Source organism: Mesocricetus auratus, unplaced genomic scaffold (assembly GCF_017639785.1).
Source record: "Mesocricetus auratus isolate SY011 unplaced genomic scaffold, BCM_Maur_2.0 Super-Scaffold_100691, whole genome shotgun sequence".
NCBI classification, from domain to species: Eukaryota; Metazoa; Chordata; class Mammalia; order Rodentia; family Cricetidae; genus Mesocricetus; species Mesocricetus auratus.
In genome coordinates this window covers 11471174-11499173 of record NW_024429267.1, presented here as the reverse complement: position 1 = coordinate 11499173, position 28000 = coordinate 11471174, and the positions used below count along the sequence as shown (strand labels likewise).

The window sequence follows — 28000 nt, the reverse complement described above, 5'->3', positions numbered from 1 at the left end:
GGCCTCAGTTTTGTGACTTTTTGTGAAGAAGGGGAAAATGTGAGTGCCGTGCTCTCCTCAGGCAAGTCGAGATAGGAAAAGAGTTGTCCTGAGCTCTAGGAACATGAATGGGGTTGAACCATGTGCGCCATCCTGAAGGCTGGGTAGCAGATGAGGCAGCGGGACAGCTCAGCTTCAGAGCAACAGTAGTACGTAAGGGCTATCTATAGCAGGCATGCTGGGCCGTGGCACTGACGTGAAATGAGTTACAAAAGCAAACATGGCAGGCTGGGGATATTGGGTAGACTGCTTGCCTAGTGTGTCTGAGGCCTTGGGTTCAAGCCCCAGAATCACATCAACCAGTTGGTGCTGGTGCACAGCTGTAATCCAGCTCTTGGAAGGAGGAGGCAGGAGGACTTAGAAGGTCAGGGTCATCCTTAGCTCTGTAGCAAGTTTGGGGCCATCCTAGGCTATATGAGAACCTGTCAAACACAAGAAAAATGAAACAAGAAAAGAATTTCTCCCAAAGGTGTGACAGTGAACTCAATCACATTACATCTCAAAGAAACCAAGTCAGGAAGCCCCAAGGGAATGATGGCCTCTGAGAAGTGCAAATTGTCTCCAAAGGTGTGAGGCTCAGGAAGGAGAGTGGGCAGGGCAGGCCAGGTGGTGGTAAACCTGATGGTCAGTCTTGAGGGGCAAATGCTGGACCACTGTTAAAGGTGTCTGTTCCTTACCTCTGTGATTATGTCTCTGCCCAGGAGCTCTTGCAGGCCAAACGGGACCTTCAGGATCTGCTCATTGCCAAAGAGGAGCAGGAAGATCTCTTGAGAAAGCGGGAGCGTGAACTGACTGCCTTGAAGGGTGCCTTGAAGGAGGAGGTCTCCAGCCATGACCAGGAGATGGACAGGCTGAAGGGACAGTACGATGCTGAGCTGCAGGCCCTTAGGGAGAGCGTGGAGGAGGCAACCAAGGTGAGCTCACATTCATAGAGGGTGTCAAGATGTGGCCAGACGAGAGGCCGTGCCCTCTCTCCTTGGCTTTGTCTCTGACGATGGTGTTGGCAAGGGATAACTTGATGGTTTCACTTCTGTTCCTTTTGAGTCTATCAGTTTGAAAAGACTAAAATGCTTTTTGCAAGAGGTGAGATTTTTAAAGCCCTGAGTGGACTCAGCTTCTGCAGGCTTTGTGGAGTATGGGAGGGTGCTCAAGGCTCAAGTCCTAAGGTTCCATGTGACTTTTCTCGTGTGCAGAACTGCAGATAGGACCTGGATTTCTGGAGCCCTTTATCCCACCCCGGCTGCTTCCTTTGGGCTTTGTTCAGTCTTCCGTTAGATAATTCATGTTCTTTTCTCAGCAGAGTTGAAAAAGGACTGGCCAAATTGCCCCAACTCTCCCAAGATAAGTTTTCCTCTTCATTGAATTCTTGGCTCATAAATGATTGTAAATTGTGTGGAAGTCTTTGAGTGCAGGGTGCACGTTGGCTGGTGAAGGGAAAATGCTTTGAAATGCCTTGCCATCTTTAGGAAAGGAGAGTTACGGAGGGTACATTTTTCAGGGTCTGAAACAAAGGGCGAAAGTGCTGGAGAGAGCTCTTCGTACCATTTAGTCTGCAGTGATGACAGTGGCAGCTCCCCACCCCCACCCTCTAAGCCCTATGGTGGTTCACTGATTCTCAATGATGTCATGATAATTGGTAATGACAAGAAGTGAAAGATAGGTCTGTTTGTTGTTACAACAGGGAAGTCTGGGAAACTGGCTGTTTGGAGGTTATTATAGCTTTGAGATACATAAAAGACCTCTTGTTTGTTTATAGTCCTGCCCCACCTCACCCCCACCCTTTAGATTTGAATTAATTTGAGGGGACAGATAGAACAGACTTAGACATCCCTGAGTTGACTCAAGTGGTTTACCTTTAAATACACTGTTTCTTTATCACCCTTAGAGCTTGCATTAAAGTACAAGTCTAATGTGGAATATGTTGGGAGACTCATTTAGGGCTACTTAGGGAGCAATGTTTGGGTTTATGTTTGTAGTTCTTTGGCTAGAAGATGAATCAAACTTGTACCACATGTAGAATGGAAACCATTTAAGCTTCTAGAACTGGTGGCACAGTTGTGTAAGTAGGGAAGAGAAACATGGCAGGTGGGAGGATCTATCTTTGTTGTGTGGGGTTGAGGATCGTCAGCAAAGACCTAGGCTATTGCATTGTGACTCTTCTGCTCACAGAATTTTTGTTATAGTAATTCACAAATAGCTAGTGGGTGGAAATGTGGCTCAGTGGTTCAGAGTGTTTGCTTCTCTTGTAGAGGACCTGAGTTTGATTCCCAGCACCCACATGGTGGCTCACTCATCCATAATTCCATTTCCAGGGAGTTCAGTGACCCCTTCTGACCTTCACAGGCATCAGGCACTTAGTGTGATTACATAAAGACAAAACATTCATACACATAAAATAAATCTTTAGAAAAGATAATGAGGTGGACTCATGTCAGTCTGTGAAATAAAGAGAAGTTGGTTGAGACGTCATTTCTACCAAAGAATGTAGGAAGCTAACCCAAAGAGAATTCCTCCACACCTTGTGTGGCCTGACCTGAGCTCTTTGTCCCAGACCATAGTCTATATCACCATCAGTATCTTTCCCCAGAAAACAGTAATTTCCAATTGGTCTTTGCTTAAATATTTGCCTGGCACTCCTTTGTCCCAGACTTAAGTTCAAATTGTTTACACGGCAGGCGCCACATCCCTTCTCAGGAAAACTATCCTCTGCACACGAGGAACAACTACCTGCCATTCCCAGCCCTCCCCAACATCCTTCCACCTGTGAACTGCCTTTGCCATCCCCTTTTCCTACCTTTAAGTATCCACATCTTTGAGTTCCTACTGAACCCTGGGTTCCCATCGTGCCTTGCTGTAAGGCACACCTTGGCCTGCCTCCTCCTTTAGGTTGGTTTCTTAAGCCCAGGGGCTGTTTCTATCTAGCCCTTTGCTTTCTGTTGAGATGAGGAGCAGCAGACTCAAGTGCTTCTGAGGCTGAGCAGGATGCACCGATGAGTGGAGCTGTGCGCGCCGCAGTGGTGACGGGAGAGGCTGATGGCGAATGCGGCAAGCTGGAGAGTGCGTCTGTCTGCTCTCGTGGCCAGCGCTTCTCTGACCCAGCCAAAGTAGCTAGTAAAGGAAGGCTGGGTCCCTCTTGCTAGAGCTAGCTTTTTAGTTTATTTTTATTTTTTGAGAATTTTTATACCTAAGCACACGATATGGACATAATTTCTATTCCTTCCTCTCTCCCCGTTCCAACTTCTCCCAGGTCCCGCTGATCGTCCCCTCTTGAATCCATGACCTCCTATGTACATTTGGTTAGGGCTGGCCACTTGGGACTGGGAAATCTATTCGGAGGCTGCATCTGGAGAAAGCTGATCCTCCCCACCTGGTCGCTATTAACTGTCTGCAGCTTTTCATCCAAACGGGACCTTATTACATTTTCCCTTCCACAGTGGTATATTGACTGGTGCGGTCTTGTGCCGGTGGCCTTACTGCTGAAAGTTCATGGCTGAAGCTTCCTCATCATGTCGAGAAGGCACTGTCTTCCAGCATCATCTTTCACCATCTTTCTGTCTCCCTGCCCCTAAAATGTTTCCGAGCCTTAGAGGTCGAGGTGTTGTTATAGATGTCCCGATTGGAGCTGGGACACAGTCACTTATCTTCTGCCTTTTGACTGATTATGGACCCCTGTTGTAGCCTCCACCTGTTGCAAAAGGAAACAACTTTGATGAGCAGTGAGAGTTGCACTCATCCATGAGTAGAAAGATAGGTATTTATAATACAGCTGGAGGCTGTATTAATTTAGGAAACAGCCGCAGTAGGCTGTCCTGTTTCAACTTTCAAGGACGAGTTGGATGTCTGCATGTTGACGTAAGATCTCCAGGCTTTCAAGTGTTGCTTAAAAACAACACCCCCACAACCCCACCTCAAATAACAAAAGGCATACAACCCAAGCATAGCCCATCTGGAGGGTAACAGGTTGTGGTTCTCATCCCTGAGGTCAGCACAGTGCCCAAAAGTCACAACTGTAGTGTCTTCTGAGTCAGAGATGGCAACCTGGGTCACGTCCTTGCTTCTGGGTTCCCTTGGGTTTGCCCAGTGGCAGTGTAGGAGATCTTGGTGAGGGTTCCATCGCTGTGTAAATTCCTCTGTGGTCTCTGAAAGAGGGTTATGAGTGTGTTTGCATTTCTTGGTGATTTTGCTCCTAAAAGTACCCTGCTGGGCAAATGCCACACAATCCCTTCTTATCAAAATGTATGCCATCTATTTAATGCCACACAATCCCTTCTTATCAAAATGTGTGCCATCTACTTGTGCGTGAGGAGAGGGCTGTTGACTGCCATGACAAGAGTGTGGAGGCCAGAGGACAACTTCTGGGAGATAGTTTTCTCTTCCTTTCATATCCAGGGTGGAACTTCGGTCCTCAGGCTTGGCAGCAAGTGCCCTTACCAGTCACTGAGTCATCTTGCCCCCCTTATTAAATGTAAACTTAGTGACAGATGCTATCTTTGTGCTACATCATGTATAGCATGCTGTTGCAGAGCAGATTTGTAAGAATGTTCTATTAAGTATTTGGATATGAGGGGATTAAATATAACCTTTTATCCAGTAAAGAGTATCTCTCAGATTTGTTCTCTAGTATTCAGGTTTTTTTCTGCCCCAAGGGACAGCCTCATCCTAGTCAGTGACTAAAAGCTGACATTTCTATAAGGAAGTGAATTGCATGACATTGTTCATTTCCTTGGAAGGTCTTAGGAGAGATCTCATTTCCTCCCATCAGTTTTTCTAACTTTTGCCACTGCCTCAAGCCAAAAACCTCTAAAAGGCTGTTTTATATTGCCAAGAACCAGGCACCCTACCCGGCCTGAGCCCAGGCACAGAATGTCTTAAATTACTGGAACACTTGGTGAAAACTGGCAAATTACATTAAGAACCTTTTACTGATATTCCAAACAGATCCTTCGTAATCTTCTTCTTCTTTTTTTTTTTCATACACACAAACAGCCATGTGACTCAGCAGACAGGAATTCAGCAATGCTTTGGTTGTGCGTGGCTTTCTGGCTTAGCAGAGTGAGCTGGACCTCCCCAGTAGAACTGTGGAGTGTCCCAGGCCCTTCTGATGGAGAGGGGTCTGCATAGGTGGTTGGCAAGGGCTTTCTTTCAGTCTTCTAAACTCCTGGTTTCCCTACAGTTTTTCTGTCTTTAAAAAGGAAATGCCTCTTCCTACTTTGATTTAGTGTGATGTTTGGGTCCAGGAGCTTGTCAGGGAGATATGAGTCACTGCCACCATGGGATTACAATGGGACTGTCCCCTGGTGATGGCTTCTCTCTTTCATCTCTAACCTTCCCTTATCCATTGAGAATGCAAAAGAGAAATAGTGTCTTAAGTTTTCTTGGAGCATGGGGTCAGTTCAAATCCAACTCCCTCCAGAGAGACTCTCTGGGGGCTGGAGACTTAGCTTAGTATGTAAAGTGTTTGCTGGACAAGAATGAAGACCTGTGCATTCTTCAGAACCCATATAAAAAAGTTGGGCATGGTAGTGTGTGCTTGGAATCCCAGTGCTAGTGGGGTTAAAATAGACAGATCCCTGGGGTGTCCATGCCAGGAAGACTACCTACATGGTGAGTTCAAGACCAGGGAGAGATCTTCTCTCAAAAGACAAAGTAACTAGCTCCCAAGGAATGACACCCGAGCTTGCCATCTGGCTTCCACGTTATACAGATGTGCACTGCCACACATTTGAGTGCACACACAAACACTTCCTGAGTTGCCTCTCGGTCGCCACAGTATGCAGGGAGCTGGCATTGCTGGAGGTTTAATTCTTGACTTTCTCTTTCCTGCCATCTTAGGGAATACTCTCAGTTTCTACATGACATCCGCATGGGGTTAAATACTGTGGGTTGGAGGGATGAACTCACTAAGGGAAAGGTCAGCCCCTGACTACCCCAAAGTGGCATTGGGCTGTTTGGGGATTCCATTTATGGAGAAAGATTATTGTTATCTTGTCTGCTAGTATTATCATGTTAGTAGTTCATCTTGACTAACTCAGAATCTAAGCACATCAGGTATCTTGAGAATGGTAAAAAGACCTTTATTTTTGTGTCAGGAAATACGATTTCTTCTGGTCATTAGACTCTGAATACTTACCACTTAGAGGGGACCCAAGTGAATGGAGGAGGGAGAAGGAGGGTTGAGTTGAGCGAGATTGTCCTTGGCACTCCTGTTACTTTTATTTACATTATTTTTAAATAGGGAATTTGATCTTTGTATTGACATATCTTTTAGATTTATTTATTATGTTTGTAAGTGTTTTGCCTACATGTATGTATGTGTAGCGTGCACATGTCTTTGTGACCATAGAGGTCAGAAGAGGGCATCAGACTCCCTAGAACTGGAGTGATGGATGGTTATGAGCTGCCACATGGATGTTAGGAATCCTACCTGGGTCCTCTGTAAGAACGACAAATGCTCTTAGCCTCTTAGTCATTTCTCCATCCCCTAGTTATACTAGTTTAAAGTACAAGATGTGCATTTGATTTACTGAACATTTGCCAGGGGCAGACAATGGTGCTTGGTTCTGTGATGGCTACAAAGGTAAACCCAGCAGAATCTATCCTACTAGGAGACTGGCGCAGAGACAGGTAACAGGCCAATTGTGGGAAAGAGTGAACGTCCGGGTAAGGTGGAGACAAAGTGCTGTAGAAGACAGCGTGAGACCCAGAGTCGTGCTGGGAAAGCAGGGAAGGTGGCAGTTGAGAAGATTTCACGACCCGACAATTTTCAAGTTGGACTCTGACAGGTATTCGGACACAGGGCCATGGAGGCCGAGGATGTACTTGTGCTGAATGGAGCATCAAAAATGTGTGTGGAAAGGGAGGTGTGTACATACCGGGACTGGGAGAAGTGCAGAGGTTTCAGGCTAAGCGTGACTTAAGAGGTAGGGGCCATTCCAATGCAAAGACTGGGTTTGGATCCCAGTTCAAGTGGAACCAACCATCAAAAGTACAGCATGGCATCATCCACAGTGGGCTGGGCTCTCCTGCACCAATCAGAAACCTAAAAAGTGGCCCACAGACTTGTGTACAGGTCAGTCTGATGGAAGCATTTTCTCATCTGAGGGTCCTTCTTCCTAGATGAGCCTTGCTTGTATCAAGTTGACAGAAAACACGTCAGTACACTCTGCTTCTCTTAAATACGTCAAAGAGTTTATTTATGAGTGAACAAGTAGATTGTCTGGGATCGACTTTTAAAAATATTTAAAATGTCTTTTATTTACTTTATTTTTATTGACCATACTTTTAATTCATTTGAGGGACAAATGAATGGGGTGTAGGTAAACAATCAGCCATGTGTTAGAAAGGACCAAAGCTGGGTAATGGGTCTGTAAGAAAAACTTAGGGTAGTCTCTCTACTTATGTGATGTTTGAAGTTTTTCTGTAGTAAAATGGTGTTTGACAATGCTTGGGGGGGGGGAGTGGAGGGGTCTGGGGAGATCTACCAGTCAGTAGAGTGCTTGCTTTGTAAGTATGTGGATCCTAGGTGACCTCCACAATAGAAAAGCGTGGTGGCTTGTCCTTACGATCTCACTGCTGGGAGGAGGGGCCAGGTGGATCCCTGGGCTGCAGTGTACTTTAGTGCCCATTTCCATATTACTTCTAGACGTTTCCTCTCCCTCTTTCCTACCAGTCTCTGAGCAGGCTCTTTCAAAGCAGCAGGTCAGCCAAGGGTCACTCGGGAAATCCCATGCCAATCTTGGGATCACCGGACTTGCCTCCCTTCAGATATGATTATAATTTATTATAAAAGTCTCATTGCTTCCTTCTCCAAGGGAGCCAGGTTAGTGAGAGGGAGCCATGAGAACTAATTTCTTTTCCATTTAACTTCAAAAAAATCAATTTATGTTGAGTGACAGTTCTTGAGCAGCGGATTAGTTATGGAGTTTCTATAAACAGGTGCCCAGAAAAGGAAAATGTCTCTTTACAGATGCAAGAGTGCCTAGAGCAGCAGCCCTCAACCTGTGGGTCACAGCAGTGTGAGGAAGTCCCAGGCGTGGGTATTTTGTGTGTGTGGATGCGGTATATGTGCATGTGTGGGCGCTGGTGTGACTGCCAGTGCAGGAACATCTGGAAATCAGAGGACAAAGCCATGTTCCTCAATCACTTCAACGAATTTTGTTTTTTGAGGCAGCCTCTCACTGAACCCAGAGGCCACCATTTTCTCTAGGCTTGTTGGCTAATGAGTCCCTAGGAGCCTCCTGTTCCTGCCCCCCCCCCAACAGTGCCAAGGTTACAGGTATAGATGGCCATGGCCAGCCTCTGTGTGGGTGCCTGGGGTCACACCCAGATCCTCATGCTTGTTTAGCAAGCCCTTCTCCCGCTGAGCCATCCTTGACCCTGTGTCCTCTTCTGAGATAATGCTTCATCTGTCATCAAATGTATGGGTGTGCTTCCTGTGCCAGCACAGTGCTGGTACCCAAGACTAAGGCAGCAAGCCATAGTCTTGAGCTCAAGACCACCTTGTGGGAAGGAGAATTATGACCTCAACATTGTAGGTGCTGCTGCTGTGGTCTTAGCTGGATAGGAGAGCAAGACAGGAGGACTGATTTTGATAGCAGAGTTCCAGAAACAGAGGGTCCACTCTGTGATTTGACACCTGGAGTGCCTCACTGGATCAAATCTTAGAAAGTGGAGATAAACACAAATTGTCCTCTCTTGAAGAGGTTTTGGACATTAGCATGCTGTGAGTCTGTGTTGTATGCTCAGCTCCTATGGTGAAACAGAGTCACAGCTTAAGTTGTCACAAAGTTTAGACCATCCAAGCATGTGATGGAGAAAATACATTGACCAGGGAAGTGAGTTAAAATATATTTTATTACATAAAAAGTAAATGAAGGACCTGGGAATGTAGATCAGTTGGTGGAGTGTTTGCCTAGCATGTATGAAACCCTGGGGTTAATCTCCCGTTCTGCATAAACCCCGTGCATGCCTATCATGCCAGTACTTAGGAGGTAGAGGTAGGGGACTGTGAATTCAAGGTCATCCTTGACTCTTAAGTGAGTGGAGGCCAGATCAGGCTAAATGAGAACTGTGTCAAAGAAAAACAACAACAAAAATCCAAGCTCAAATAGTTTCCTGTCCCAGTTAAGATTGTATGAGGTGGGCCCTCGTAGAATGAAATATTTCTGAGCATGTCCTGGATGACAGATAAAGGGCTGTTCTCTAGGTCTATGTTGAGACTTTGGGGTTGCTGCTGCTGCTGTGTGGGGAGAATGCTGGCTTTGGTGTCACACTGCAGAAAGGATAGCTGATGAGGTGTTTCACCAAGAGGACCTGTAGAGATGGAGGTGGGACATTTGATGGCTTCTAGTGACTGTACTGAAGCATCGAAAATGTGACTCAAGTTGGCGGGCGTTTTACAGCAGTTCTAATGGGGTCCTGGGGATGGGGCTCTCAGGACACACAGCCTTCAGCTGACCCAGAAAACCATAACAAATTCATATGCAGTGTGAAGAGAAAGTGTGGATACTAAATTGGATGGAGAAGGAGGTCAAAACCTGAGCTGGCCTCAGAAGAACAACAGAGCAGCCTGGTCTCAAAAGCACATGTTCTGTCCCCCACTTTACCCTTGCTGTGTCAGGAAATGAGTGAGTGCCTGCTTCTCCTCTGTGATGGGGAGGGGCGAGGAGATCAGGACTGTACAAATAGCTCGTGTGATGCTCAAAAGTTCACATCAATTGCTAACCACAGGGAATGTATCTGTTCAATTAATAATCCACCATTGATTTGTTCCAGACACCGTGCTGGGTTGTAGGGATCAAGTGAACTAAAGCAGCGAGATAGTCCTTGGTTATGACAATCATACCTGTAAATATGTAATTCCATTGTAGCAGGTGCTTTGCAGGTGATGGGTGGCGAAGGGGAAATGCCCTGAGGAAACAGGAAGGAGTCGAATAGATGGAAGTCAGAGATTACAGGATGGCCCCACCAAAGAAAGTGGCGTGTGCAAGGCTGGCCTGAGGAGGGAGCGTGGGTTGTTGGGGTGTTCAGCCATGTCAGTGAGCTGGGCTAGGGACAGTGGAAAGGCTGGGGTGAAATGGAATGGCAGCCAGGCCATCCAGGTCCTAGGGTGCACTTACCGGCTCCTTTCTTATAGCTAGTGGGAAACACTAAAGACCATTAAATATGGGAGGAGGGAGGAGGGGAGAGAGAGAGAGAGAGAGAGAGAGAGAGAACACTGAACTACTGAGGGTGGAGATGGAGGGAAGGGAGAGGAGACTGAGGAGGAAGGGGAGAAGAGAGTGTGTAGGAGAGAAGAGGTAGAAGGAGGAGGAAAGGGAGGGAGGAGAGAGAGAGTGACTGACAGACCAAGACAGAGAGACAGACAGAGGCTGAGACTCTATAATTGATTTGAGTACATTTTTTTTCTGAGCAGCGGAGCCTGTTCTATCTTCCCAAGTGACAGTGTCGAGGCAAGGCTGTTCATGCTGCCACCTCACACAGGAGCCTGCGTAAGTCTCTCCCGCTCTGTTTTTAATAGGATTATTATCCATTTATTTCCTCTACAAACAGAAATCAGGGAGGGTTCCATTCTGCTTGGGAGACTTCCGCTGTTTCTACAGTTGTGCTGGTTTTGTAAAATGTGAATGAATGGGCGAGAGTTGGCAGGGTTCAAGCAAGAAGGGACAGCTTCCCATGTAGGTGATGAAGAATCATGGAGGTGAGTTGTTTACTTAGCGTCTGTTAGTCTGTTGAATGACTCTGTGAGTCAGTTCTGATCCTGGAGCAGCTGGGATTACAGGCCTGTGTAACCCATTCCTCCATCTGAGGTGCTGCTGGGAACGGAGCCCAGGGCTTCTGGTATAGCTAGACGGACCCCCTACCTACTGAACTACATCTCCAGTGGATCTGTGTTTAAATCCTTCCAATATCCCAAAGGTTTCCCAAGTGGGATGGACATTCTGAGATCTCTGAACTATTACAGATACTGCCTAGAGTCCAGGAGTGTGAAGAAGAAGCCACAACCACCCATGGATGTTGTCGAACAGTGTATTTCCAGGTGTAGAAATGGTCAAACCACAGGAACTAGGCAGCACTGTGAGAAGGGGTGTTTAGACAGCTGAGGACTATCTCAGTCATCTGAACAATATCACTGTGGAATCTTAACATCTGGGAGACGGAAGGTTTATCACAAAGCTCACTTAATTTGCCTTACACTCTCTCTGACCCTCTAAACCCTGCCTGGTAATGTTTTTCTGAAGCCTTGCCAAGATCATTAATTAGGTTTCTATTTGGTGGAAGAATTTGGCATCATTATTTGATCATTTTAGGTGGAAAATGGAACCTGTCATACACTCTAAACCCATTATGTGGGAATCAGCATGGGCATAGGAATGTCTACAACAGCAGAGAAAATCAGGCTACAGATGCCCTCATGGGCTCCCCCTTCTAGGCTGGCCTCTAAAGGTGATCTTGCTCTTTGGAGCTCCCTTTCGCATTGAGGGTTGTTCTGAGTAACTTGTGGGATATTGTAGGACTTCCTAGTAGATTTTGGTGGACGCGGAGGCTTTTTTTCCTAGATTTCTCTCTGTAAGAGACTGAGGCCACCTTGGAGACAGAGCCTCTAGCTTCTGGTCAGTACCGCCTCCTGCTTTGTGGTGGGTGGGAGAATTCTACAGACTTAACCCAGGGCCTTGTGGATGCTAAGCAGGTGCTCTTCCCCCCAGCGATGTCCTCAGCACACCGCCCCTTTCCTTTTGAGACAGGGCCTCACTAAGTTGCACAGGCAGGCACTGAATCCACTCTGTGGCCAACCTAGGCTGGCTTTGAACTTTCCGGTCTCCCACTTTCCTCCCGAGTAGCTGGGGTGACAGGCCTGTGTCAGCGTGGCCCACATCCTGGCTCTCCTGTCTCACAGTGCCACCCGGTTGTGTCACTTCTACTACCTCAGAAACTCCAGGAGGGAACAAACGGTTGTTGTTTTGGGCTGAATTTTGAGGAAATCAGTTATGTAGCAGTAGATAATTACTATAATATTTTGACTTACCCTTGACAGTTACAATTTTGTTTATGTATTTATCCAAAAGATTGTGTGTGTATGATGTGTGTAAGTGTGCGTGTGTATAAGTATATATGTGTGTAAGTGTGTGTGTGAGTGTATATGCGTGTGAGCGTGCATGAGAGTGTGAATGTGTCTGTGCATGTATGTATAGAAGTGCCTGTGCCAAGCCCAGAGGAGGACCCTGGCTATCCTGCTCTATCATTGTCTGCTTTATTCTCTTGAGACAGGCTGGCAAGCAAGTCCAGCAATCCCCTGACTCTGCCCCGCACAGTGCAAGGGGAGTACAGGCATACAGCCACGCCTGACTTCTTAAGTAGGATATGGGGGCTTGAACTCAGCATCTCTTGCTTGCTTAGCAAGTGTTCTTATCCACTAAGCCCTCTCCCCAGTCCCGACAAAGTTGAGTGTTTGTTTGTCTTGGGACTGGATTGATAGGAACTGATTTGGGTGTATTTTCAGTGGTGCACGGATTTCAGTGGCAATCATTATCACAGTAAGTAGGTGCCCTGAGATGTGATTAGATGTGGTTTAGTGAGTTTTGAAGTGCAGAGTGAGTCATGTGTTCAGGATTCTGGAAATGTGTAAGAATGAGTTACTATCACACATGGTGGAAAAATCCTTCTGCCCGGTCACCTCCAGACAAGGGAACTTGTTTGATCCAGCATCGTCCAGCTAGCTTCAAAAAAGACAGACTAGAGGGTAAGTTGTTTGTTTCATTATTAGTGACTGGACAGATAACCAGCCCTACACCATCACCCTCAGCAGCCAGAGGAGTTCCCCTGATCATTTAGGGTCCTCGGCACTTGGAAGTAAGGCTCATGCTAATGCGGGCTCCTGAAGTGGGAGTCACAGTTGCCTTGCATTAGCCTTGTGTGTGTGTGTGTGTGTGTGTGTGTGTGTGTGTGTGTGTCTAGAGAAACCTTTCCCCCTCTATTAAAAATACTCTTTTGTTAATAGTTTGAGAATTTCATACATGGATATGGTTTGATAATCTTCACCCCCTCCTCTCCCAAATTGTCCCTGATCTACCTCTCAGCCACACTTCATGGCCTTTTAAATTCTCTTTTAAATAAACCCCCAAGTCCAGCTTGTGCTGTCCATAAACTCATCGGGTGGGCCATCCATTAGAGCATGGCTGACCTACCAGGGGCCACACCCTCAAAGGAAAGGGACTCTCCCCCCTCTGCCACCCTCGGCTCTCAACAGCTCTTCAGCTAGGGGTGGGGGTTCCCACTGCATGCTGGAATGCTGACCGGCTTCATCATGTGCGGACAGCCACAGCTGCTGTGAGTTGATGAGTATGTCCTGTCCAGAAGACACTGGTTTGTTTTGGTCCTCTCTACCCTCTGGCTCTTGCAATCTTCCCACCCACTCTCCCACAAGGGTCCCGGAGCCTAGGGAGGGTGTGATATCATTGTCTGGTTTGCGGCTAAGCATTCCACAGACACTTCTTCTCTGCCCTTTGTGAGTTCCTGCATTAATCGCCATCCGCTGTGCAGAAAAGCTTCTCTGATAAGATCTGAGAGCTGCGCTCATTGTGGTTGCAGAGTTGGAGTTTAGCAGGTGGTTGGTGGCTTTTTGTTTTTGTTTTTTTTCCTTTTGTACCACAGCTATTTAGCAAAGTAGTAATAGTAGGCTCATCTTTGGGGCCTATGTTCTTTCATTTGTGAAGGTGAGGTAAGTGAGGTGGCTCTGGAGATGAGTTGCATGGAATTATAATCTGGTGAGGTAAAACCAGGGCCACGGGAGTTTTACAAGGGGTTTAGTGTTCTCTTTCCTCATAACTGGGTTTCTGGTGAACATCTTCAAAGCCTGGGGTTTACACCGGGAAGGGAGAAAGACCTTCCATGATTGCTCATTGTGTTGGAAATCTTGTTTCAACCAGATTCCCCAAATCTTCCAGTTTTCTGTCCTGCCTCGGTTTCCCAGGGGGACTGCAGAAGCTTCCAGAGCAGCAAATACAGTTAAGTTGGGCCTTGCAGTCAGACAGTGAGTAGGAGTGGGAGGGCCAGGGGGTGTTCCTTTCCTCAGGAAATTCCAGAGCTGTGGATGGGCCTTTTCCTTGGGGATACAGATGCTGGGGAGAGCAGGGCCAAGCACACATATTTTTGCCTTTGAACATTTCCCTTCCTTTGTTTTATTTGGTAAATTTCTGTCCATGTTTCTCAAGTGTGTGGTCTACAGGGAAGAAACCCTGGCCGTGTCTGGCTCTAGGGAAACTCTGAGTCCGTTTAGGCTTAGTGGGAGGAAAAGGCCTCCAAGGAAAATGCTCCCAAGACTTTCAGCAAAACTGAGTCTAAGAAGTCAAACAAGTAGATGGCAGGGCTAGCAAAGGTGGCACTGAGAGGGTCCAAGCACATCTGGGCAGATGAGGTATGGAAGGACAGTGAACTCCGGTTTTCCCACCCCAAACTGAACCTGGGGAGGTGACAGTATAGGAAGGCCAAGGGGTGGCGAGTTGAGATGGAAAACACTTGAGTCCATTCATTGTAGCAAGAAGCAAGGCTCTGCAAATCTGGCAGTGGGCTGACTCAGTAACGCCCACATAGGATAATCTTCTAAGGCAGGTGAGCTTACAAACATGACCCTGAAGTTGTCTCGTGTGCGTCCCGTTGAAAGGAAACCTAGGCTTTGAGCCTTCACCTGCTCTCCAGTCTGCAGTGACTTCTACCTGGTCTAGGTGTCTTTCTTCCACTTCTCTAAGCCCGTGACCGTGGGAGAGGGAGCTCTATGCTCCGTGGTACTTGGTTCCTGAGACCCCAGAGTGTTGAGTCCATGCCCCACCCTCTCTGCTTTCTTCATACTGGTACCGGTGTTCTCTAGGACTCATGCAATGCTGCTTCCTGCATCTGTCTTAGTCAAACTGGAAGTAAGCGCCATCTCTGTGGATGTTGCACTTCCTGAATGAGAGAAACCAGAGCAGGCAGGTAGGGAGCTCTGTGGTCATGTCTGGTTCGGTGGAGATCAGGAGTTAATGATTTACTCCTGCCCACTCTGGTTACTGGTAATGACCTTGACAAATGCTGGTAAAATGTGGGAGTCTGGCCCTGTGTTTAACTAACATCACATTGGCCCGGAGAGAACTTCTTGTTAATACTTTGGGTTTACACTGGACATTTTTATATACCCATCCAGTTCTGTTTGCATCTGAAAGTCAGGGTGGTTTCCTCACGTGTCTAACGTCTAGAGATGTCACACAAGCTCAGAGCCTAGTTTACATGGAGCTGCTTCCTGCGGCAGAAGGACAGAGGACAGCGATAAAGACACCCTATATGGCAGGATAATATAGTATCTGGGCTTGGGACATTCAGGCAACAAGGTTCCTTTGTCCCTATGACCCTTTTATTTTCCCTCCCTCCCTCCCTCCCTCTCATCCTCCCTCCCTCCCTCCCTCCCTCTCTCCCTCTCTCCCTCTCTCCCTCTCTCCCTCTCTCCCTCCCTCTCTCCCTCTCACCCTCCCTCTCTCTCTCCCTCTCTCCCTCCCTCCCTCTCTCTCTCTTTCCACTTCTTCCTCCTTTCCCTTGTCTCTGTCTCTCTGTCCCTTCCTCCCTCCTTCCCTCCCTGACTTGCCTCAAACTCACTGAGTATAACCTTGTAGCTGAGTATGACCTTGGACCTCTGGTCTTCCTGCTTCTACTTTCTATGAGCTGTGACTCTAGACATCCACCACCATGCCTGGTTTATGCTGGGCTGAGAATGGAACCCAGGGCACACACATGTATGGTGTGTGGGTGTGGGTGTGTAGACGTGGGTATGTGTGCATGCATGTGGAGTCATCCTCATCATGATTCCACTTCATTTGTTGAGACAGGGTATCTCAATCAAACTTGGAGCTAGCCTCACTAGACAGCTTGTTCCTGGGATGCCCTGTCTCTGCTTTCTGAAGCTAGAATTACAGGTAGTCTGCCTGATTTGGGCACTTACGTGTGCCCTGGAGATGCTAGGCAAGCACTCTTATCAACTGAGCTGTGTTCCCTGCACACTGAATCCTTGATTTCTTTGAGCACTTCTGAATGTTTACCTGGAGTTTAAGCTGGTAACCCTTCCTGGTGTAATGTCCACAGAGCTGCTGCTTCCAGAAGGTACGTTAGTTGGAAGCCACCCTTTCATTATAGACATTGCTCACCTCTTTCTCCGTAATGCCTTCAGCTCCAGCGTAATCTCCTCCTGTAGTGTGTCGTGGGCTTGGAATGCTAAAGAATGCCTGTTAACCTTACCTTATTAGGAAGTTGCCTCAGTTAGCCTGTTGGGTCACACTTATTTATCTCAGAAGTAGGAATAGTTAGTGCTCTGTGAGAGCTCCCAAACACCTTGGCTGCTTCTTTTCCTCGGGCTCCAAGAAAGCGTTTCCCCATTCTATTGCTTTTTTGAGTACACTGACTGGGATTTTCATGTAGCCGCTGTGTACATACTCCATATACACAGATGTGCTTAGGGAGACAGCGGTTAGCCATAGACAGAGGCTGCAGGGGAAGAGACGGGGGGGTGTGGGAGAGTGTCACGTCTGTTGCGCGGCCTGTGTCCGAGAACGTGCGGAGGGTGTCGGGTATTGATAACACAGAGACTCGTTTAATGATATAAAGAGAACTTTAAACAGGCTCCAAAAAGGTTTAAGAAAAACTTCCTAAGAAAGGCTCCCACCAGAGAAGCCTCTGCTCTCTCCTCTCCCCTGGCTGGTTCTGCTCTGATCCCAGAGGTGGATGTGTGTGGGTTTTTGAAGGTGCGGTTAGTCTTTGGACAAGGTCGAGGTCAGGGCGGTTTCTGTGGGAAGGCCTTTCCCAGGAACTTATTGTATCATTTTTAGTAAACATGTTTTTACTAAACATTGTCTTACAGCTGCCTACTCCCAGGCAGAAGGGGAAGTGGGTCTCTGCTCAAGGTCTGGTGTTCCCACAGGAGAGGAAGAGCTGGGAGGGCGGTGGCTGCAGTCACAGTCTGCAGTTGTGGGAGCAGCATCACAGATAGGTAGGGAGGGGAGGGCTGGGGACCTGGTTCAGAGGTTAAAGCCTCTGGTTCAAATCCCCAGAACCCATGGAAATGCTGGGTGGGAGTGGAGGTCTGTGTGTAACTCCAGCCTCGAAAGGAAACGGCGCAGCAAGCTGGCTAGTGAGATTTGTTGTTGCTGTGTCTGTGCACTCTGTGTTTGATTGAGTCACCCGGACCACTGGGTAAGGGGCAGAGCTACCGGGGAAGATTCTTGACATCCTCCTCAGTTGCCCTGCTTGTGCACCCACACACACTTGAACACAGGAGAATGAGCGGGCGGGAGGGATGGACACGGTTGACTCTGACGGGAGTGATGAGGTAGTTGGAGCAGAAGGGAGAAGTGCAGAGGGATGGGAGTTGTGGTAGCCAGCTCGAAAGCTAGCAGCACTGGGGGGGGTGGGGGTGGAAGACGGGATATGGGGTTGGAGCCAAGTATCTAGAAAGCCAGGGACAAAAGGGTAAACCTGAAAGACGCAAGAGGACAACAGAGATGGCCAGTGAGGTGAAGCTCATGGCCTGCCAGGGGGATACCTGCTTCGCAAGTGCTGGAGAGTTTTGACAGACAGGGCTGTTAAGAGATTAGAAACACACTGTTATTGGATAATGGCTTTTAAAGGAAGACACCGCTTGTTAGGACCCAAAAGAGGACAAATGAACCTTAGCCACCTCAGATGGGTAATCTTTGTGCTTCTCATTTTAGGGGTCCCTCTCTCTCTCTATGACATTAAACACACCATGTATTGGCCTATGGAGAAAAGCGCTTTGGTCCAATGCAACGGTTCTTACCTTCCCAATGCTGCAACCCTTTCGTACAACTCCTCATGTTGTGGTGACTCCAGCTGTAAAATTTTCATTGCTATTTCCTAACTGTAATTTTGCTACTGTTATGAATCATAATGTAAATATTTTTCGAGAGACAGTTGCCAAAGGGGTCACAATCCACAGGTTGAAAACCACCGGTCCACTGCCTTGTAGCTGTGTCTCCTAGACTTTGGGTAGGAATTCGAGGAGAAACCATTAGAAAGACATCAAAGAAATTAAGTAGACCAGACCCCAGTTTGGGCTTACAAATATTTTTCCCAGCCAATAGTTTGCTCTTAATCTTTTCTTTTTTCCTTAAATCTTTTACGAGTGAAATCGTGTAGAGTCTAATTTACTAATTAGTCCTTCAAGATTGTGATTTTGGTGTTTTTTAGGAACTCCAAGCCTACTTATATCCCAAAGGTTTCCTTCTTAACTTTAGATCTCAGTTCAGGGCTGGAGAGATGGCACAGCTGGAAATGAGTAAGTGCACTTGCTCTTGCAGAGTTCATTTTCAGTGCCCTTATTTTCTCATGTATGTGTATGCATGTGTGCCTGAGTATATGTATGTGCACTGTGTGTATGTAAAGGTACCCCCAGAGGCCAGAGAGCATTGCATCTCCTGGAAATGTAATTACAGGCAGTTGTTGGCTGCCTGATGTGGGTACTAGAAACCAAACCCAGGGCCTCTGCAAGAGCAACACACTCTCCCAACAGTTCAGCCATCTCTCTAGCCCCTCCCACTGACATTTTAAAGCATTCCCTGATGGTTTTTTTTTTTTCAATCCCATTGGTTTCTGCATAGATCTTCATTGCTTCCTCTTTTGGTTGTTTTGAGTTTGTATTTTTCTTCTCCTTTCAGACTCACTAGAATATTAAACTCAAACACTTCCTCTTTGCTAATAACATTTAGTACTATACATTATAATTTTCTCTCAGATAGGTGTATTTAAATTCTTTTCCATGAAGCATCTGCTATTTAATCCTTGGATTATTTATCAAGTTCTCAAAAGAACAAATAACGATGGCTAAGAAGTGTTTAACTTCCTGAGCAGTTGTGGAAAGGCATATTAAAACTGCTTTGAGATTCATCATATTCCAGTCAGGATGGCCGCAAAAACAACTGATGCAAATGCTGAGGAGGATGTGGGGGGAGGAGGAGGCTCATTCATTGTTGGTATCAGTGCAAACTGGTGTAGCTGCTCTGGGAATCAGTGTGGAGAATTCTAAAAAAGCTGGAAATGAATCTATGGTGTGACCGAGCTGTACTATTCCTTGACATTTGCCCAAAGAACTCAACATCCTACTCTACAGATATTTGTTTAGTCACGTTCATTGCTGCTCTGTTCACAATAGCCAGGAGATGAAAACAACCTAAATGCCCTCCAACAGACAAATGAATGAAAACATGGTCTCTATACACTATGGAATACTGTTCAGCTGTAAAGATAAACAAAATCATGAACTTTGCAGGCAAATGGATGGAACCAGAAAAAAAAAATCAGATTGACTGAGGTGACCTCGACCCAGAAAAAAAAATGTCACATCTGCAGTTACTAGCTCCAAGCAACTGAAGAAGTAATTTCTAAATGTTTTGGGTGTGTTTTACTATTTCTAGTCTGCCTATGTTTTGACTACAGAACATAAGGTTTCAATTTTTAAAAAACATTTGTTGAGATTTGTTTACTGTTCAGCATTTAGTTTATGTTGGTTCAAATTTCCTGAGTTCTTAAAAACAATGTGGATTTTGCTAAAAAAGGGATTTAAAAATCACTAACTGCAGCTATACTTCAGTGATAGAAATTAGAATTTTCTTCTACATTTGGCAGAGATGTGGTTACTATCTGGACGGGTGATCTTTCACTATTCCCGGCCTCTACTCTCCATACAGAAAGTGGGACCGCACCCTCTCTATGGTATATCAATCCAGTTATATTTCATGATAAAAGAAATTGGTTAAAGATATAAAGGGTCATTATTTGCTACTCAGCTTGTAACTTGGGCAGTTTTTCTGTCTTATTTTGCTTTACTAGATAAAAAACAAAACAAAAGTGAGAAGAGAATTACAAAAAGAGCAACCCTGTCTAAAACAAACTGTTCAGTGCCTGAACACCTAAGGTGGAAATAATGTTCAACATAGAAAGGATCCTTTTAGATGACCATGTAAAATGTCCCCAAGCTCTCCTGTCAGTAAGCGTATATAGACATCATTTAAGAGTTTAGCCACGCTGGGCGGTGGTGGCGCATGCCTTTAATCCCAGCACTCGGGAGGCAGAGGCAGGCGGATCTCTATGAGTTCGAGGCTGGGTTGGACCAACAGCCTCCAAAACAATACAGAGAAACCCTGTCTCGTAAAAACCAAAAAAAAAAGTTTAGCCACTAGTGAGCTCCTGCTGTCTCAGTTTCATTGAGCATGCCTTATAGTCCAGGTTTTGCCCTCTAGAGGAGAAAGAGAAAGAAAGGAAGGAAGGAAGAAAAGAAAGAAAGAAAGAAAGAAAGAAAGGAAAGGAAGAAAGAAAGGAAGAAAATTGTTTGCAAAGTAGGTCAGAGCCAAGAGGGTTAAGAATTCAGGAATTCATGAGCAGCTGACTCAGGGGGCTAGAAGCAACAGGGAGAGCCCTGGGTGACTCAGGCAACTGAGGTAGTGACCTCCTGGAATGAGCCATCTACCTTCTGCTCTGAGTCAGGTCTGGCCTTTGTCAGCTATCCCAGAGCTCAGGCTAATAGACTTGGCCAAATAATTTGACCTTATTTGAAGTTAGGTTATCTGTTGGAAACAGGTGAAACAATTTTGGGGTCCAGTGATTTTGTTTCTCTGAATGACCATGAGAATGGCAGTGGTCCAGAAGTTGGGAAGGATTCTGTAGACCAAAAGGAAGAAGGAGCCTACTGATACCTAAGGTAGAGAGTGAGCTTGCATAAAACAGACAGGACAACCTGGTGTGGTGGAGCATGCCTTTTAATCCCAGTATTCAGAAGGCATTCTGTGAGTTTGAGGCCAGCCTGGTCTACATAGAGAGTTGCAGGGCTACATAGAGAGACCTTATCTCAAAAACAAAACAAAATAAACAAACAAAAAAGCCAAAACAAAACCCAGAAATCAGAACTTGGGCTCTTTGGCAAGAAATGAGCAGTTTTTATCAGAAGTCTGGTTGATTTTGTCTGTCTAGCATATCTGGCCAGTCTTTCCTGTCTCTTGCTCACCATTGTAGTCTTTTAGCCTGAAGTTCCTGTGATGTCATAGGTGTGACCATTATCTTTTATGCTGAGTGACTGCAGAGACTACCCATGGAGCATTGGGGTGATGGTGACTACTGTTTTGTCCACAATGAGTGTGTTGAGTTTCAGAGGGCACTAAAGATGGGCACCTAGAGTCAGAGGATCTGGGCTGGAGCTTCAGAGTTTGACCAGCCCCAATGGCACAGACAGCAGTTGAATGATCCTAGAGAGGAGCCTGGCTCCTCCCAAGTCTCTTGTTTTCTCTCTGGCTCTGTGGCCTTCTTTCTCTCTTGCATATACTTTTCCATGCGATTCTGTCTTTAGTGAGGCCCCATCAAATCCAATGCTCACAAGGCAGTCTTATATTGAAAGGCAACTGTGTGCTAAGCCAATATTTTCTTTAAAAAGTATCCATCCTCAAGTATTTTATTATAGAAATATCAAACTGAGTAAAAGGAATGCCTTGACGTGGTGAAAGAGGGAGATGCCTTCTCTATCTACATGAAACCCACCATGAAATGATGCCAACAAAAGTGCCATAAGATTGTCTGTTCGGAGTAGGATTTCCCCTTCTCTACTTTCCATTGTTTGCTTCCTGGTGCCTCTAACCTCTTGCGAGGCTTCCAGTCTTTGGAATCTTCACTTAAGGGGACTAATTTAGAGAGTTCAGTTGATAACTCACCCTTGGGTTCCTTAGACACTGAAGATGGACATGCAGTGAGCAGAACTCCCTCTGAGTGGGGAAGGCTGGAGAATCTGATCTGCCTCATGGCCTCAGAAAATGAGATGAGGCGCCCTGACTTATCACTCCCTCACATGTCATATGTATTTCAGAAGGACACCACAGCCCCACCAGACAGTACAGTAGAGACCAAGGAATGTCAGATCCCATTTGGAGAGATAGACTTTATGAGTCTGTTTAGTACATTGAATTTTTAATAGGTTGAATCTGAAATTACTAACAAAAAACATGTGTCGCAATAAGAATATGTCTAATTATGAAAGAGCTTGGAAAGCAGATTGTAATAGACTCAATTTTGTAGACTAGCAAGGACAAAATATAGCACAGTCATTAGCCCAAAGATCCCAAAGGTCACTAGAAATTGGCACTGCTCTTGGCTCATGTTTATATTTCTCTTGTTTATAGACAAACAAAAGTCAAATCATTTACACTGGAGAAGGAAAGCTTTGCTTGACATGTAAGTTTTAGAAGTACACCCCATTGTCTATCTGGTCTGAGGGTGTGTGTCCCTATGAGCAGAAGGAATGCAGGAAGATGCTGGGATCCCATGTCATCTGCATGTAATTGAGGCACACATGTCACCAGAGGAAAAGAATTTGTCCCAGAGAGTTGAACTGCTGCTGAGTACAGCCATTTCACTTCCAATCTTGCTTCCTTTGGTGGATGCATTAAGTGATGTCCTCCCTACACACAGGAGTTAGTCCAGAGTTCTGAGTGCGACTGAAGTCAGATTTGATATCATTAGCAAGGCAAGGGGATAAAATATGAGACCAGAAGTAATGCTTGGGGGCGGGGCATGTACACACGGAGGTCAGAGTTGGATGATGTCAGGTGTCTTACTTAATCTCAGTCCATCTTACTTTAATAAAAGTTGATTTTTTTTGAGATAGGCTTTCTCTCTGTAGCTTTGGAGGCCTTCATGGAACTCTCTTTGTAGACCAGGATGGCCTTGAACTCACAGAGATCTTCTTGTCTCTGCCTCCTGAGTGCTGGGATTAAAGGCGTACTCCACCACTGCTCAGCTAAAACATGATTTTTAAATTTTGTGTGTGTGTGTGTGTGTGTGTGTGTGTGTGTGTGTGTGTGTGTGTGCCCACCACATGTAGGTGCCCACTGAGGCCAGAAAGAGTTGGATCTGCTGGAACTGGAGTTAAAGGTGGTTGTGAGATACCTAATCTGTGTATGTCTCTGGAGGAGTGCTCTTAACTGCTGAGCCATATCTCCAGCCCCTCTCTCCACTTTATTTTGTGAGACAGGGTCTCTCACTGAACACGAAACTGTCTGTGTAGGCTGGCTGGCTGGCTGGCTGGCTGGCTGGGATCACCCAGTCTCTGTCCCCCCAGCTCCTGGCTTTCTATGTGTGCATTGGGGATCTGAATTCAGGTCTTCATGCTCATGTGGCAAGCGCTCTACCGCCAAGCCATCTCCCCAAGCCTCAGTCTGATGCGTTTAATGAGAAGCTCATGATTTCAAGTGTACTGTGACATTAGAAATGGCAACGTTATATTGTACTATTCCTTCTTTTAAATACAAATAATTCAGGTAAGAGCCAGAGAACAGATGGTCCATAAAAAGTCAGCATAGCCTGTTGAGAACTGCTCAAATCGTGCTCTCTTCCCGCTGTCAGAGTCACTAGGGAAAGAGATGGGGGTATCGGACAGATGTGGAGGGAACTTTGCTGTGATGTGTGACTGGACACTGGGTCCTATCCTGTTAACTTGCTATTCATGACAAAAAGATACAGACAGCAGACTCATCAAGGCTGCAGGTGACCCAAAGCAGATGGAGACAAACCAAGTATGCAACCACACACCAGGATTCAAAATGATCCCATGGGGTGGAACATGAATTAAAAATCTACATGCTAAACCAAACACACACCAGGATTCAAAATGATCCCATGGGGTGGAGCATGAGTTAAAAATCTACATGCTAAACCAAACAAGATCAGAGACACCTGCTGTTTCCCTTTCAAATCTTTTGTTACATGAAACTTTTATTTAGTGTGTATGTGTGAGTATGTATATGTGTGTGCACATGCCACAGCACAAGTGTGGGGGTCAGAGGGCAAATCGGCAATTTGCAGGAGTTGGTATTTTCCTCCTCTCCCACGTGGGGCTCAGGAATCACACTTTCGTCATCGGGCTCAGTGGCAAGTGCCTTTACCTGCTGAGCCGTCTCTGCCTTTCCTTTATTTTCAGGGATTAAATACAGTATAAGAACCGAAGGCACAATTTTGAAGGAAACCTTAAGCCTCACTCTCTGGCAGGAGCATTTGTGTCCATAAGCAAGGATGCTGCCAGGTTTTAGTCTCCTCCAAGGTACCACTTAGTGGATTTAATGGAGTGTCATGATCTTCAATTCTGGTCTCTGTTCCAGCAGCCGTGCTTATGGTTGGTGCTTGGTAAATTCCCAGTGGCATTCAGCAGATAGCTGCTATTTACTAAGCTCCAACTATATACATACCACCTGTCCAAGCTAAGAAGCTAATGGACACCTAGACTTTGCTCCCATGTGTCTAGGTAGGGGACAGTCACATGCTACTGCTGCAGCCTGCAGTCACTGGGAGTGTGAGGTGAACACCATCCCTTAGAGCTATGTGCAAACCCTTAAAGACACTTCACAATCCAACTCTCTGAAGCAAGGGCGGAGGTTCCAGAGCTCACCATTGCCACATGTCTGTGCTCTTTCCATTTCAAAATTGCACATTTACAGGCTCATCCAGAGACAGGCTGTTCGGGAGGTGTAGCCATCCAAATGCCTATTTGTAACTGGATAGTGTGTGAGGGCAGTAGAGGCAGTGGGAAGGCATAATGGGGCCTGAGAAGCCTTATTCATAGTGAACGGAGGTGTGGCGTTCTTTCTGCCTTCTTCTGGTCTCTAGGCCCTGCTATGGCTCTTTCAGATTGTTGGGTGTGAAAGAGCCCGCCTCTGCCACTGCCCTGGCCTGCTTGCTGCCTTTGCACCTGGAGTCCGCATCTCACTCCCTTCCATGGCAAGTCTCTGGAGTACCACTCCTGTGTCGTGAGGGCATTAAAAAGGGAACAGATCATCCGAAGGCATGAATAGCGACAGATTTTATTTGGGGAAAGGACCTACTCCTTTGAACTTTCTGTTCCTTCTCTTTTAGGTTAAGTGGTTCTATTTCTTCATCCTAGACTAACCACAAGCGGGTGTCTTGCATTTTCCATTCCGTTACAACTGGCCCACGCACCCCTCCTCATTCCTGAACTCCAGCCACGTGCGATGGTGCACAGTGTTCAGCTGGCATCCCATCCCACAGATCTTGGCCAAGGGTGTTCCCTGGAAACTTGAGTTGTCTAGGCATGAGCTCAGACCCTGGCATGTTTGCCACCCCTCAGCAGAGCTCCATGCGCTTGCTATAAAATGCTAAATGTAAAGCCAGATGGTAGCTCCTCCCCTTCTCCGCATGCCGTAGTTTCCCTCTGCTTCTTTAGAGCCTTACCATCCGTTCTTTGGGTGGCAACAGCTGCCATTACTTCTTGGCATTGCTGGAAGGCAAGTCTTCCTTCCATAGTTTCCATTTCCTTCCAGAGGCCCTGGAGGGTGGAGAATTAACTACATGCGATCCAGCCAGTTCCTCTGGGTCCTTCAGCCAGGAGTGTTTCCAGTAGTTTCTATAGGAAGACTCTCCTGCTCCATCAGTGAAATGATGTGTGCATGATTCCCGTCAGTTGTCAGCACTTCTATGGCCTCATCTCTGCCTTGCCATCCCAGTCTGGTCATTTGCCACCAGGCTCTGCCATCAGGGTTGGTGTCACCACCAGCTTCCACGGGGACTATGAGATGCAGTGACAGAGAAACCGTTGCTATGCCTCATCCCTCCAGTGAGCTTTGACCTCTCCTGTGGGAAATGCATCCCTTCTGGGTTGAGTTTCTCTGGCTTGTTTCTTTCAAGTCCAACCTCTTGTAAAACCTGAACTTCTGGTTTAGTACCTGGGACAACTCTCAAAACCCAGCCTGCCTTTGCCTGTTTGACCCAGGGAACATCCCAGGGAGAAGGGAGAAGGAAGAAGTGGTCACCCCAGGACTCTGTCTGTCTGGAGAAACACAAAATCATGGGGTTTACATGGGGACGGTGAACCCTTGAGGGAGGTGGTTCAAAACCCCAAGAAATCCCAAAAAAGGGCTAGGGCTGTCGCTCAGTGGTAAATCACTTACCTAGCATGTGGGAGGCCCCTAGTTTCGGTCCCAGTTCCACAAAAAGAGCAACACCAAACAAAAACTAAAGCCCAAGAAAGCACTGGACCAGTTCATCCTGGGAGGTGTTTGCTAGGATTTGGGTAATGACCAGCATACATCCCCAGGATTGATGAAGATGGCCTGCAATGAAGTATTACTGTCCATGCTGGATAGTTTATGTCAGCTTGACACGAACTAAAGTTATCTCAACTGAGAAAATGGCTTCATAAGAGTTTGCTGTAGGGCATTTTTTAAATTAGTGATTGATGAGGGAGGGCCGAGCCCATTGTGGGTGGTGCCATCCCTGAGCTAATGGTTCTAGGTTCTATAAGAAATCAGGCTGATCAAGTCATTATGAACAAGCCAGTGAGCAGGGCTTCTCCATGGTCTCTGCATCAGCTCCTGCCTCCAGATTCTTGCTGTTTGAGTTTCTATCCTGACTTCCTTCAATGACGGACTACAATGTGGAAATGTAAGCCAAATAAGCCCTTTTCCCCCCAACTTACTTTTGGTTGGGGTGTTAGCAACCCCAATTAAGACACTGTCCTAGATCCATTTCAACCTAGGATGCCACGTGGAGATGGGGGACTAGGGAAGCATCCATTCTCATGTGAAAGCAGAATAAGGGACGAACTGATGAGAAAAACAGAGGCATTCTTTTTGTCCAGATGTCCAGGAATATCTTAGCAGGGCAGATAAGCATGGCTTGTTAAAGCAGAACTGATAACCAGGAGGACTGTGGAGTGCAGCCTCCTGAACTCTGGGGAGCAGTGATAAGATAAAGAGAGGAAGAGCCCAGGAAGAAAGCTGTTATAGGAAGCAACTGGATGGACTCAAAACCCAGCAAGCACACTCAGTAAAAACAAAACGCGGACAGCTTTCTCTTTTCTTCTTTGTCAAGTCTTGAAACCCAAATGCGACGATTTACAGTTCTCAGCAGCGTGTGCATGAGAGATTGAGAGCTGTGTTCCACCCGACAGTAGGGAGAGCAGGGTGTTTCCGTTAGCCCAAGTCTGTTACAGAAAAGACTTGCTAACAGCCTCCAAGAAAGAGGCCTGTTGTCTTGTGTAATCGGCAGGGAATTTAGTGTTACATTGTATCTGGGGAGTCACGGTGGATGAGAGGCCTGTGTTCTGTGGTAGAGGGGACAAGGCTTGAAATCCTAGCTATCTGATTTGAAGCAGATCACTTAGGATTTCCACTTTCCTGATAAGGAATCTAACCACTCACCCCATGAGGCTTCCCGGAGGATAAAAATCAGGATGATGTATTCAAGATGGTTGGCAAGGGCTGGGGAGATAGGTCAGTCAGTACAATGCTTGCCGAGTTCCATCCTGAGACCCCCCCCCCAAAAAAGCATGGCATGAGAGACATTCCTGTAATCCCAGAGTCGGAGAAGTAGGGACAGAGGGGTCCCTGGAGATCACTAGTCAGTCAGCCTAGCTACTTGGTGATTTCTAGGCCAATAAGAGAGCCTTGTCTTTAAAGGTGCATGGTGTCTGAGAAACATTACTGAGCTTGTCTTCTGGCCTCCATATGGACACACACATGTTCATGTGTGTGCACATACATGCATTTACCCTCACACATCTATACATGCAGACACAAAGATGTCTGGCTGCATGTGCCTGTCACTGTAGTCACTCAAAGGTAGTAGGTGCCCCAGAGATTGGGGGGGGGATGAAGGTCCCCACACAGCGGCTCTGAGAGGTTGGGGGTGTGGAATGTACATTCTCTGGACTCACAAACAGAACAGAGTAGCACACCCAACCCCAGAATGGGAAGTCCTGTTACCTCTGCCTCCTCTTGGGCCCTCTGCCACCCCTTGAGGCCATATCCCTCTGTGTTTGCTGGTGTGGGGGTGACATTGGAAACAGAAGACTTATAAGTGATTTTCCCAGCCAGTGTAGGCCTGAGGTTCATCTGGCAATGCCCTATGAGTGTCTGGTGCATCTGGTAAATTGAAACAA

At 46.5% G+C, this 28000-nt stretch overlaps 1 protein-coding gene across 1 annotated transcript in view; it reads left to right on the top strand.

Annotated features, from left to right (window-relative positions):
• Cgnl1 (cingulin like 1) overlaps window positions 1-28000 on the top strand; it is a 142793-nt gene that overhangs the window by 61998 nt on the left and 52795 nt on the right. The window contains exon 8 of the mRNA XM_005075458.4: window positions 741-953. Coding sequence (XP_005075515.1) covers window positions 741-953 — 213 coding nt within the window. The remainder of the gene's footprint in view (window positions 1-740; window positions 954-28000) is intronic.